At 47.9% G+C, this 13,630-nt stretch overlaps 1 protein-coding gene across 1 annotated transcript; it reads right to left on the bottom strand.

Annotated features, from left to right (window-relative positions):
* Nucleotides 1–8,199: 8,199 nt before the first annotated feature.
* On the bottom strand, nt 8,200–13,374 carry LOC149365927 (mediator of RNA polymerase II transcription subunit 10-like). Its single transcript, XM_089547321.1, has 5 exons — nt 13,117–13,374; nt 12,786–12,869; nt 12,598–12,700; nt 10,172–10,299; nt 8,200–8,336 (listed from the first exon to the last, which is right to left on the bottom strand). Exons 1-4 carry the CDS (start codon nt 13,236–13,238, stop codon nt 10,201–10,203), a joined length of 408 nt encoding a protein of 135 aa, XP_089403447.1. The 5' UTR covers nt 13,239–13,374; the 3' UTR covers nt 8,200–8,336; nt 10,172–10,200.
* Nucleotides 13,375–13,630: the final 256 nt, after the last annotated feature.

Raw genomic sequence — 13,630 nt, 5'->3', positions numbered from 1 at the left:
GCCTACTTATACAGCTGCGACACCTCTCCCCCTCTCCGCTCCCCCTCCACCCCCACTCGACACGGCGCATGCGCACAGCTGTAGCACCTCGGTTTCGCCGGCAAGCCGCGCCGCCGGCAGCAGCAGCTGCTCCGCACCACGTGAACAACCTGCTCAAGGCCGCGGCGCCGCCACGGAGCTCAAGGGGTGCCACGCTGAAGGCTCGAAGAGTTGGCGTAGTGTAGCTCTCGCTACAAAAAGCGCTCTCACCTAAAAAAAAGCCTATTTCTAAAACTTGTGCGAAGTCTTAGGTGAAACACCCGTTATAACACTGCCTATACTATGTTAAGCATGCGTGCTTGTTGTGGCGTTCAAGAGGGAGTACCGCTGCCCCTCTCTCGCCGCGTGCAGGTGTCTTTGCTCTGTCCTCTGACGAAAAGCAAAATGCGGGTGCCTGGCCGAGGTGTACGCTGCCGTCACGTGCAGTGCTTCGACGTCTACTCCTACCTGAGTGTCAACGAGTGCACACTGTACCCGTGCTGGCGCTGTCCGGTCTGCAGGGACCTAGTACTCGTCCAGGACATCCGCTTGGACTTATTCACGCTCGACATCCTCAACAAGGTGCACCACCAGTACGACACCGTGGTGCTGCAAGACAATGGAAGCTGGAAGCCTGTGACGTCACAGAGTGTCGTTTGTGTGGATAATTGTGACGTGGATGCCGAAACGGCGGGGCGAGACGCATGCCAATCCCTCGTAGTTGACTTGACGGCCGATTCCGATGAGGACTAGCAAAGTTCCATTTCCCAGCAGCGTACTTTTCCGCTGCATGTTTTGCGGCATGCTTGTTTTTAAAGACCAGTTAATCGGCTGGCGACGAGAGTCGCCGTTACCGGCTTGACAAAGTAACGATGAACCGCCAGTAAGCATTGGCGGGGCATTTCTTGTCTTGTTTTATCTCTCCAACTGGACTTAGTAGAACCAATCATTTTGGTGTTGTTGATAGCGGCTGGTGGACTGGCCGGACCTAAATCTCTGCCTCGGCATCCTTTTTTTGTCCACATGACCGAAGCTGAATTTATCGTGAGCTGTGTATATATTCTTTGCGCTGTTCGCAAAAATTTTAGCACGTGTTTAGATTTTAACTCTGTTTCCAGGGTGGGGAACTTTTACGGTTTATGATTTTAAGCTGATCTGTGATGCACGGCATTGGGGAGAGTACGGGTTGATTTTGAACCACCTGTGCTTCTTTACGGTGCATTGTGTTTCTTTGCTATGCATTTAGCCTGCATTGTTAATCGCCATGCGTTGCCGGTATCGAACACGCGACCTCGTGCTCACATCAGAGTTGCATAGCCAATGAGACGGCTTTGCATTATGTGCTTTGTATTGTGCTTCAAATAAATTTTTTATTTATGTGATAAATATTTGGTGTGAGTTATAAACGCCGCTTGTCGACAAGGCTTTTAGAGGATAATAGATGGAGAGAGGGGTTGAGGACTGGCACGTTCGACTTGTAGTCAAAATGCATATTAAAAGCAAGTACTGAATCTAAGGTTAGCATTTAATTGCTAATCAACGACCCTTCACACAGACCATCCAATTGCAAAAAAACATTCAATGTACTTCGTTCTTTGCAGCGACGACTAAATGAATGTTTTTCTAGCACCACTGGAGTGCAAACTGGTTCGATAACTGAGCTGTTATCACGTCTTGTTTGTTCCAGCTCATATGGAGCTCGTTATTACACACTTTCCGTGTACTTCTCCTTCGCTAGGCGCTATATTTGATTCAAAGGCGAAGAAATTTCCAGTGTCGATGGCAGTTTTTTTACTGGAGCATTATTTACATTGCAGTGAAAGAGGCTTGTGGTCGCTATCCCATAAATATACGGAAATAACGTAAAACTAATTCGGCTGCTTTTCTTTATAGCGCACACGCAGGCACGCACACGCATAGATTTTCGCTTAGTGGGCTAAGTCAGGATTGCACCTTAAAAGTACCGGGGCCTCTGGTGGTTACACACTTAATCTGCGTGTCATGATCCACTTGAGGAGGGGAATACACACAAACACTGGAATGGCGATCGGGTCGAGTGTGAAGCAAGAGGAAAAAAGCTCGGGAAAAGCTTCCTCCGTCGGTAAAAAAAAGAGCCTCCGGGCTTTCTTAAGCGCGTTCTTAAAGTAGAAAATGCGATAACACTTATTTTTCCGACCCTGCTGTATGCAATCAGTTTCAGATGTTCTCGTTGTGATTTTTCCGCAAAAAATCCCGTTAGAACCCGCTCCATTGCCCTCATACGGTATGCATGAGTCGTCACTTGCTGCGTTCGAATGTTCGAGTACCTGTAATTGTATTACAATATAGAATCGGACTAATATGGCCATTAATCCACCTTAATTCACCGGACAATCTGCCTTAATTCATTATCTGCGGCGGACCAAGTTCAAACGTCTCTAATTTCTGTGTAGCGCTAGCAACACGAAACTAAGGGCAGGGTACAGCGAAAGCTACGCGGGCAAACAGTTCTTGAAAATGCACGAATCGCGCGGTAACAAAGGATAATCAATGTTCTTGGTGAGAGCTAAATATGTGCTTCTTCATCTGTAGCAGTTAAGCTGTCGACTCCATTCAAAGAAGTTTCTTGCTCTAATGATATATTTTCCTCGGGAGGGAAGTTCACCTCATCGACAAGAAAGTCTATGTAACATAAACATGAACCAGAAGCTTATGTCCAGCACCCAGCAGTTAGTGCCGAGCAAAATAACTGCTCATTGCAAAAATTAGATAACTATAAAAAAACAAATATTAGATTAAGTCTGGAGCAGGGCAGTAAAGTACACGTCAGAGTGTAGAGTTAACTGAGCCTTCAGCAGCCCCGGAAGCAAAGAGCGCGTCTCCCGACGAGTTGTCCACCGTCAAGCTTTGCATTATGTCGTATGCGGTGTAGACGAGTCTGGTCTGGCGTTCCTGTTCAAACGGGCACAGTCCCTGCGGGGCGTCCAGATCCAGCGAGTAGACGGCCAGACAGGTGGGCAGGTCAGCGTCAAGCAGCGAGCGCAGGACGGGTCTTATCTTGCTCCACATGTACTCGAAGGCCTCGAAGCTGAAGAACTCTCTCGTCGTGTTACCGTACACGGCGCGGGCTTCAACATTGACGCTCACCGAGGGCAGTCTGCAGTAGGCGGCCAGCTTGTCCAGCGACCAGTGAGAACACGGGGCGCCCAGTTCCACTCGGTGTCCGTCGACCACGTGGAACACCAGTACTCCGGCTGTCACTGACAGGCAGCGAGCTAGGGTCGCCGGGTTCGCGTACCTCAGCGCCGGCTGTTCCAGGAAAGCGCGAGCACCTCTGAACGTGAGGCTGTCCTGCCGCTGACCGTACGCCGGCTGCAAGGCTGTTGAGAATCCAGCGGTGCAGCTGTCACCTGGAGCCGGCATGTGGGTCTCCAGGACGAACACGCTCAGGGGCGTCACCAGCTGGTCCAGAAGCCAGCTGGGAAGGAGCTGAGACGCGGTGCGGTCGGTAAGCCCGTAGAACGTCGCGCCCAGGACTAGGAACATGCCCGGGTTCGCGAAAGCCAGGGTAGACAGAGTGGCGGACAGTTCGGCGACCTGGTCCTTGGCAATGCGGACGTTGAGCAGAGCGAGCCCGACCATTCGCAGAGCGGTCAGCGTCCGGTTCAAAGAGCGTGACTGACGTGCATTCAGGCTTAACTTGGTCCAGTCGTGCGAGGGCAGCAGGCCGGAGAGCTTGTACTGGGACCTCATTTTAAGGAAGAAGTTCCACGATTCCGAGTTAACGGACACGATGCTGTCGTTGTGGACGTCGTAGCTGACGTGCGTGTAGACGATCCAGTTGCAGAGGCCGTCGGGAGGGTAGACTTTGATGTCCGTCGTGTTGCCGCCCACGGTGCAGAGGAGAGACTTTTCGGCTCTCTCGCCCGGCGTGTATTTGCGGCGCTTGAAGTACGCGCTGTTTCGTGCGCCGACGTAGCGGGTCGAGTTCTGAGACAGCTTTTCGTCGACGGAGTCGAGGAACATGAGCGATAAAACAATCGACACGCAAGTGATGGTGGTGAAGATTACCAGAGCTTGAGTGCACGTTCGATCGTCGTGGGTTTCGGGGTAAGACCAGAGCTCGTCGGGCTCTTCATCGCTCGAAGTGAAGCTGGATGATGCGTCGTCTTCCAGAGGGCTTTCTGAGGAAAAAAAATCCGAAACCGGATGGGAGCGCAACTGCATCCTCGCTCCCATTCTCCTTCGTCTTCTTCTTATCCGAGTGTGATCTCGCGAGTGCTGTTTTTTTCGTCGTTGTTTTTACTTCGTCGAAAAGATAAGAAGGCTGACTTAAGAAAGGAAAATTTATCGTGGCAGCCGAATTTCGATGGAGGCGAAATTCTAGAGGCCCGTGTACTGTGCGATGTCAGTGCACGTTAAAAAACCCCAGGTGGTCGAAATTTCCGGAGCCCTTCACTACGGCATTCCTCATAGCCTGAGCAGCTTTGGGACGTGAAATCCCTATGAACCAACAAACCAAAGGAAAATTGAGAGATTTCTAGTAGAAATGAGAGTGCATAAAGTACGATGCCTATGGCACGTTGGTGATTTACTGCACAAATTGCACAGAATGTGACTTGAATAGAGCGAGTAGAATTCCGAAACAACTGAAAAGAAAAAAAAAACATGGCAAGCTTGGAGAGCGAAGATATATATGAGATCTACTAACTTTTGTACCGAAGCTATAAAAGTTGAGTTCTATGTGTTGCTGAGGCCTGTTTAAGCCCAGTGAGCGACCTCTACATATGTGTTTAAGCCCAGTTGGTTAGGAGCGACTAAGAGGTGACTCACTCCCACGAATGACGGACAAGTGCTTTTACTTGCACACACGGGCAATCACACATATATTATACACATACAGGGCGCTGCCCTGCAGACCCTAGGCATAATGTCCTTTAGCGACCTCATCATATGCTGTCGGCATGAGACCCGATACAGTAGACACCTTTAGCATATCGTGTACCGTACTACCCGTTACCGTTACCGGAGTACTGGGAGCCTGCCCACCGGTGGTGAGCGCGCACTGATTGGTCCAGATGCTGCAGGTGCGCGCGCAGCTGCCGGGTATGTGGCGCCGTCTGGCGCCGTCAAAATGATTTGCGCATGCGCATTGGCTGCGCGCGGGCTCCTGGTACTTCGGTACCGGTAACGGTAATACGGTACGCGGTGTGTTAAAGGTGTCTAGTATTCTAATGGAATGAAGGAATGAATGAAGCAACTACGTTCAAGACGATGATTTACGGATGGTTGTAAGCGTAGAAATATTTTTATTTCATCTCCATTTCAGCGTTGTCTTTCTCGTGCAGGGCTCGCTATTATTAGTATTTCAAGCGTAGAAAAAGTTCAATGATAGCTGAAGACACCAGAACTTCCAGAAGCTTGTAAAGAAGCGGTCGAAATTTTCAGAAATACTGGCGCCTGATATAAGGTCGTCATTTAGACTAAGCTCTCCTAAATTTTTCTTTAATTTTTCTGGAGAAAAATGTCTTTCAAAGAATTCCGAAAAAAAAAATGATAGGGTTATTTCTATTATTGTTTTCTATTAAGTACGCTTCATACGAAGCTAATCTTAGCACATCTTAACTCTTTTCTTAGGTTATTTGTAATGCTTTGAACACACGAAGGTCGCAATTTGCGCGTATTTATGAAACGCGTGAAAAGCCTCTCCTTTAGAAATTTCATCCACTTCACGAGTATAGGCCTCACCCATTGCATTTTGAATTTTGCACTAGTCACCCTTGTTTGCCAAAAGAAAGATTAGTCATAAATGGTTTTTCGACTCATTCATAAAGACTTTATTGGATTCATTGCGAGTGTTGGTATCGAAAATTGCTGCCCTGTCTAATGCAAGCATAGGTTTTCTAAAAGTGTAAAGGTTCCTGCAAATGACACATCTAGAGGTAATCACAAAATGAACAAGGGAGGGGAAAACCTCAGGTTGCTTGAGCCAACGTTTCGACAAGGGGACTTGTCTTCGTCTTCGTCTAGAGGTAAACACTTGACGATCACAATTGCTGAGATGCGATAAATTGTAAATCGATACAGAAACCGCACAGTGATCACCGACACCTGAAACAATAGTTCCAGCATGTTTGAGAGGTCAGACAATGTCAACAATAAAAAGATCAAGAACGCTTGATGGCGTTTGAGTAAGCCTTGTTGTGGTGGTAATCACATTCAAGAAATGATTAGAACGGATGTTTTCATGAAGTTCGAAAGTAGTTCGAGAGGGTTTCGTAATGTGAATTAATATCAACAACGGTAATACTAGATCTTTGTTCCCTACAGTTCCCTACTGCATTGTTCACAGCGGTTCACAAGTCCGCAGACAACACTCATGAACACAGGCGGAATGTCCTCATATAATAGAGTATCTTGCACAAGTCGCGACATCACCAAACAGAACTGTACACCAACCACGTCGGCTGAATGGGAACATTCACGCCTGCCGAGGCCGGCTTGGTTGCACCACTCGGTCTGCCACAAAAGCTGACCGTTAGGTTCCGGCTCCAAAAATCGGGCCTACCCTTCCATGGCGGCTTAGGCGGCGGAGGTGGTACATAGCCCACTTGATCCAGTTGGGCGGTTATTGGCAATCTGCCATATTTGATGCCCAAGAGATCCTGACTACCTCCGAATAGTCCGCCACGCCTGCACTGATTCTCTGCGGCGCATTTCCGAATTTCGGCCGTATCCGAGACTCTTTGTGCTACCAACTCTGTTGCACAGGTGGCTTCGCGATCCCTCAACAGAAGGCCATTGACACAAGCTGGGCTGCTCTCGCGCTTACCCTCTATCGGACACGATCTTTCTCGGCTGCTGGATGTCACTGCGTTCTCGTGACCACTTACGCAATCATCTTCCAGCCAGTCACAGGGACCTAGCTGCGACTTGGCCGTTACTACCTTTTGATCAGTACCCTGGAAGCAATTAAGCTGGTCACTACTGATTGCTTCGTTGTTTGCGCTTTCGCGCACATGCTGAACCTTGTTGAGAAGCTCCTGTGAGCCATTAGAGCTTATTTTGTCGCCTAGCTCGCCGTCCTGATCAGTCGCCGAATCATAGCACACTTCAGGTTGAGTGCGGCTGACTGCGGAATCCTCATAAATAGCTCTGTCCAGAAACGACTGCTGCGATTGGACTTTAGGGAGCTCTGAAAGTGCGCTGACTATATCGTCCGTGTTTTCGCCACTTTTCTCTCCCATCATTTCGCTCTCAGTGCCCTTCAATCGTTCTATCTCAGGCGCTGCTTTCCCTGATAGTGGTTTTTCAACCTGAATTGACAAGGCATCAGAGGCTTCCACTACCTGGATCTCAGTGACCTCCTCATTATTCTGGCCTGGTGCCTCTGTCAGCTTTAAAGGGAAGTCGTTATCAACCTCGCCTGTACTCTGAGCTTCAGGGCCTAGGTCTGCATGTTCTCTGTCCTTTCGATCGGACGCAGTGCCATGCTGCCCGCCGCCCCCATACATGAGCTCCAGCTTTCTTAGCTCTTCCTTCTCATTCAGCTCAATCTGCCGCATCCCCTCGTGGAATTTTAATTCAAGGCGGTGAATAGTCTCCTGCCCTGCCTTTGATAGGGTAACGCCCTGAAGAGCTTCCCATCCGGGAACAAATTCAGAACTGAAGGCGCTTTCCTGGCTGAAATGTCCGTTCATGTCAGTCGAAATGTACCGCGCCCGAGAATGAGTTCCTTCTCTTTCGTCCCGTTTCTCTGCATCTGCCAATTTTTTAGGAAGTTCGTTATTAATCTCCCCAGCACTCTGAGCTTCAGGGCCTAGGTCTGCATGGTCTCTCTCCTTTCCATCGGAAGCAGTACCATGCTGCCCGCCGCCCGCGTACTTCAGCCCGAGCATCCTTAGCTGTTCCTGCTCCTGCCTCTCTATCTCTCTCATCCGTTCCTGAAACCTCAACTCAAGGCGGCGAATAGTCTCTTGCCCTGCCTCTGAGAGAATTACGCTTTGACGTGTTTTCAATTCCAGGCCTAATTTAGAACTGAAGGAGTTCTTAATGCTGAAATTTTCCTCCATGGTATTCACGTCTTCCGCGTCTGCACCCTAAGCCTCACAGAATAGCAACCATGCCAACCTCGACAAAACGCAAGAAATCCCACTCACCCGGCGCAGATCTTCTGATGTAAGCCGCCCAGAGCCCGGATGATGCGTCCGCTCTACCAGCGTCGGTAGCAGCCGAAGTGAAGTCGTCTCTTGACAGCTCCTCGCTGCTCCGTGTTGGATGGCCTGTGGTTGTCGCTGCGATGACTGCTCTTGGTGATGACACGTGCCGAATCCTGCCGACTGCGCCAGTAAAGTTTCTTCAAAGGAAGGTTCGCAAACCCTTCCACACTACAGCATCACACTATCAGCAACTTGTTTAAAACGTGCCACTAGGATTACTTCAGCTGTACTAGAAAAAGCAGCAGTGTGTCAAGTTTGTTCGGCTGTGTGCTTGCATTCCCCCCCCCCCCCCCCCCCATTATGCTTAGAAACTTCCAGAGGCACCCGGCGAATGCGATAGCCGCATTTCCGTATCGACAAAAGCCTGCACGTCCTGGTAGTCAATACACTAGATCAGTTAAAACCTTGCAGACTAAACCAAGCTACAACCCGAAAGAATTTTACTTATTAATGCTTCTGGGATTTTTCGCTCACGGCCAATGCCACCGCTGCCGACACCGGCTTTTCTGCGACACAGGGCCCTTAAAGCTATCGCGTTAAAATTGGCACTACTGGCAGCTTGTGTAAATGTGCCACTAGGATTACTTCAGCTGTAATAGAAAAATTCTGAAGGAACATAAGTCTGCTAACGTGGGGAAATGCGAAAGCATGTGTTTTGAGGAAAGGAAAGGGCTCAGTAGCTCTCAAATCTTCACATCTCAGTGGACACATACACCACGCCTTAAAGCATGCAACTGAAGGTGCATATGCTATCGGTCTGAACCCCTGTCACAAGCTAGCCTCCAACTTGACTAAAACACATAAGCTATATGCAAAAAGAAATGCTATGACACCACTCGGAATGCTGTACGACGAATGGTTGCCCAAAATTTTGGTGAATGTATTCGGGAATACTGCCACCACATTGCGGTCAACCAGTGATAACATCACTGGGATTTCGTCTGCACCTGCGATATCTGTCGCTCAAACCAGCGTCATCGCTTCAGCTGATGCGGTTTTGCGCCGCGCGTCTCTTTCCATGCTGTCTGCACGTGGCAGCGATTGTGACTCAGCTCGGGTGTGTTGTCAACGCTGTCTAAATTTTGCGCCATTCTCTCACATGATTTTGGTGTGACATCAATTAGCACTAATTATGAGTGAGCAGTAATTTAACATTAATTAGTACTAATTATGTTATTTAGCAGTATAATGACATGACGTCATCATTCTTCATATACTATGTCTCATGATGTCATATGACCAATGACGCCACATACCTAGTGACATCACAGGGGACCAACTTCCAGCGTCAACGTGACGATATACTAATGCTTTCACATTAATAACCCAGGGGCACATTTTAACCGACAAAGCCTACAAAAGAATGCATGCTTCATTAACACTTCAAGTACAAAATAAGAGCACAACTTGTTCACAGCACTGGTCAGAAACATAATAAAGTGACAAGGCATAGCATGATTGATCAACTAAATTTGCTTTCCGCCATCACTCACGACTGAGAAACCCATGATGTCTGCCTTTATAACAGAATGGGATAATCTGTCAGGCTAGTTGGTATTGCATTGTGTTTTTTTTCAGCAGCGTGTAGCAAGACGACAAAACAAGGTGGCATCGTGTTACGTCCTTGTCTTGCTGCGCTGCTGAAAAAAAGCCTGATAATAGAACTCGCAGACCTTAAAGCAATCATAATAAATTCTGAGCCAGAATTTAACTGCTTTGATTAAAGGCATTTCAGCTACTGCCAGTCCCACTGCAAGTCGCCTCCACTCAACTTATTCTCATTTCCACAACCATCCGACACTTTCTATCCAAAGAAATCACTGGAAATGCTGACACACAAACAGTAATTCCTCCACAGCAGCTGCAGGAGCAATAGCCCAGCATGCAAGGACACGTCGAAGTTTTGCCGAGTGCAGCGGCAGCAATTGTTCATAATTGATAATACGTTTGTCTACCTGTACAGTCCAGAGTATAGATGATGCCTTTAAGTGGCAGGTCGTTCATCACCCCTTATGGCCCTATATTTTGCCATTTCTGTTGGGAACACCTTGCTTAGTTCCAGAAGAAGCAGGGCCTTGAACCTCTGAAAAGCAAAGGAATCAACGAGCATGTCATCAACCACAGCCCCGTAAAAAACACAAAAGTAATTGAAACTGCAGAATGCTATATGATGGTACAGGGCATGGTAGAATTCCATAACGGATGTGGAGATGCACCAAGTATCCACCTAGACCAATATTCCTGATAAGCCCTGACACAGCTGTAAATTTGTAACCACCTTTTGCACTAAGAAGGCAAGCTATATATCATGCAACAGCTCAGTGGCATACATCCATGCTAATCTCAGGGGGGGTACATGCTCTCCAGCTTCCCCCTCCTCATGTGGATGCTTTCTGGAGGGGGGGGGGGGGGAGTCTATACTCTACTAAGCTATACTAAGAAAGTGCTTTAGAACTAAAAACAAGGGCACCTTCATTTCTTTGAAGGGTTGCGCAGAACAGTGCCTAGGCTATAAAAAACATTGGGTTCAATCTGGGTTTCCAAATGGACATTCCAATTGGAAAGCCCAATTGGGTGTAATGGTTTTTTGTCGCCTAGGTACCGACAGCGTTTTGAACACACGGAACACCACAGGCCTTGTGGAATGGTGCCTCTTTAATGTCCTACAATAATATACTGACACTTCAGAGGCACACTGTTACTAAGGCGGAAACTTGGTTTGGGTTTGGTTTGGTTTATGGGGTTTAACGTCCCAAAGCGACTGAGGCTATGAGAGACGCCGTAGTGAAGGGCTCCGGAAATTTCGACCACCTGGGGTTCTTTAGCGTGCACTGACATCGCACAGTACACGGGCCTCTAGAATTTCTCCTCCAAAGAAATTCCAGCCGCCGCGGCCGGGATCGAACCCGCGTCTTTCGGGTCAGCAGCCGAGCACCATAACCGCTGAGCCACCGCGGCGGCCGGAAACTTGGGCTAGTTGGAAAGCGTTGGACAGTGGCATGTCAACTGAAAGCATTTTAAACCTTGTTTCATTTTACCTGTCGTCGACTGTCATAAAGCATGAAGGTGCAGAATATGTACAGAAGGATGGCCTATGCATTGGGTCCCGCATCGCCTTCGTTCTTAGTTCTTTTTAGCATACATTGACCAACACATTGACGCGCGGATCAACACTGACAAAGTTAAACGCATTTTTAGATATGTTGATGACTACCTTGTAGTAATGAATCTAACACAGTCTGACAAACCAGACGATGTGGTGAAAAATATGCTCAATGTTCTTAATTCTTGTAGCCGGGGTCTAACCTTTACAACAGAAATCCCAAACGACGATAGGCTACAGTTCCTTGATATATGCATTAGGTTTGAAAAGGCACATGTTTGCTGGATGTATCAGCCGAGGACAAAAGAAAGAAATTCTCAGTTATCAATCGGCGCACTCTAAACTTGTGAAAAGGGGTATTGCCATGAATTCCTTCCGCACTGCTCTCCATAAGTCGTGCGAGCATTGCATCACCAAAAGTGTGACACTGCAAAAGCTTCACTCAGAGAACGCCAGGTTTCCAGAGGAAACTCTGACATCTGTTGTGGAAAAGCTGCAGAAAGAAGTGAGAATTGGGAGGCAACAAAACCGTGAAGATCCCCACCGACATACTCAAATTGTGGCTATGCCGTAAGTGCACAATATGCGCACAGTCTAAAAAAGGTGGCGAAAAAGTGTGGCATCGATCTTGTATTGACTGCCCCGAAGAAACCTGCGCACTTGTGCCCGCTCACGAACGGTGAGGTAAGGAAGCCAGTGTGCACTACGAACCACCAAAACAAGTTTGTGCCATGCAAAATCGGTGTTGTCTATAAAATCCCGTTAACTTGTGGCAAGGCTTATATTGGGCAATCAGGACGATGCATAAATGAACAGCTGAGAGAGCACCGCTTGGCAACGGAATCCATATAGGCGGGGGGGGGGGGGGGGGGGGGAATCTCGCAGCGCACTGCAATCGCTGTTTTATCGAATGATACCCTGGCGACCCTGACCCTGTACCTTGCACACCAATCTTTCAAGAAACAAGCATTCTAGGTACAATAAAAACGCAATTGGAACGTGAAATTTTCGAAGCTATGTGCACTGATAAAGAAGGTTCGAAATGCGTCAGCACCCCGTCTGTCAATCTATCAAAAAAAGAAATGTTCCTGAAGCGTGGCGTCGCTTAAATTGATTGTTTCTCGAATAAACGGGAGTTGAAGAAAACTATCGTCTGTCCTGTGTATTTGTGTTCTTTGGCTTGTGTGTTCACTAAGCGCTAGCAAAATGATTTCGCACACTGTTACGCCGACGCCGTCATTTTTTTTTTCTTTTAACAAGGTTTAACATTTTACTTACCCGATGTGACTCTATCTTGCCTTTGACCTGCTCATTTTTCGTCAGTGCTTTTTCCATGCAGTCCTTAGTGAAGAGCTGCGGATTTCTCCCTTGGTCAATATAGCTGCAGGACAAGAAAAAGTGAACGTCAGTAAAGCTCGGCTCATTCCCCCATTTCATGTATGAAATCTGAACTCATGTTTTCTTACTCAAACACTTCCAATGGTACTTGAATGTCTTGGACCTGCGGCTTACATCTATCCACTTCTTGCATCAAGGTTACGATGTGATTTCTGAAACAAACAACCAAAAAAACTGTCATTTACGCTTGCTGCGAAGGCAGATGTTCCATCCGACTAACGTGAGGTGTCGGGCGCATTTTGTTGTTGTTGGTGGCTATCAATAAAAATAACAATGAAAAAAAAATGTTGCCAGACGCCGCAACTGATTTCGAAACCTGAAGCACCTGAGCTGCGGCGGAAGTAAAAAGACAAGGAGAGGACAGGGAGAGGGAAAGCGATAGTAAGAAAGGAAACTTACATTTTTTGGTTCAAAGTGGTTTGCCCTTGTGGCTGAAAGTCACTGACGATTATTCCTAGTTGCCGAACGTTTTCGATGAACATTTCTAAATTCGTTTCAAGAGCTTCAAGAGGGGACGACATCGTGAAGGTATGTACGACATACAACGCAGCACCGACGCTACACGAACGCTGCACGAACGCTCCACGAACGCGACTGCCGACGGAATCGGCCGTTCTGCCGTTCTCTCGCGTTCGGCTGTGGATAGGAATGGATAGTTCTTTGCTCAATACGGCTTTAAAGGTGGCTGCGTGGTTCAGTACCCCTACCTAATAATAATAATAATAATATTCAAATAATAATATTGAGGAAAGGAAACAGCGCAGTATATCTTCATCTCGGTGGACACCCGAAACGCCCCGTAAGGGAAGGGAGGAAGGTGGGAGTTGGTGAGCGAAAGAGGAAAGAGAGAAAGAAGTGGATCGCGCAGCACACAGGTACAGGCGCCTTTTGCGTTTCGCCTCCATAGAAACGC

This window comes from Amblyomma mixtum, chromosome 1, assembly GCF_055824585.1.
Source record: "Amblyomma mixtum isolate Tamu chromosome 1, ASM5582458v1, whole genome shotgun sequence".
NCBI lineage: Eukaryota > Metazoa > Arthropoda > Arachnida > Ixodida > Ixodidae > Amblyomma > Amblyomma mixtum.
This window is presented reverse-complemented; position numbering and strand designations above follow the sequence as displayed.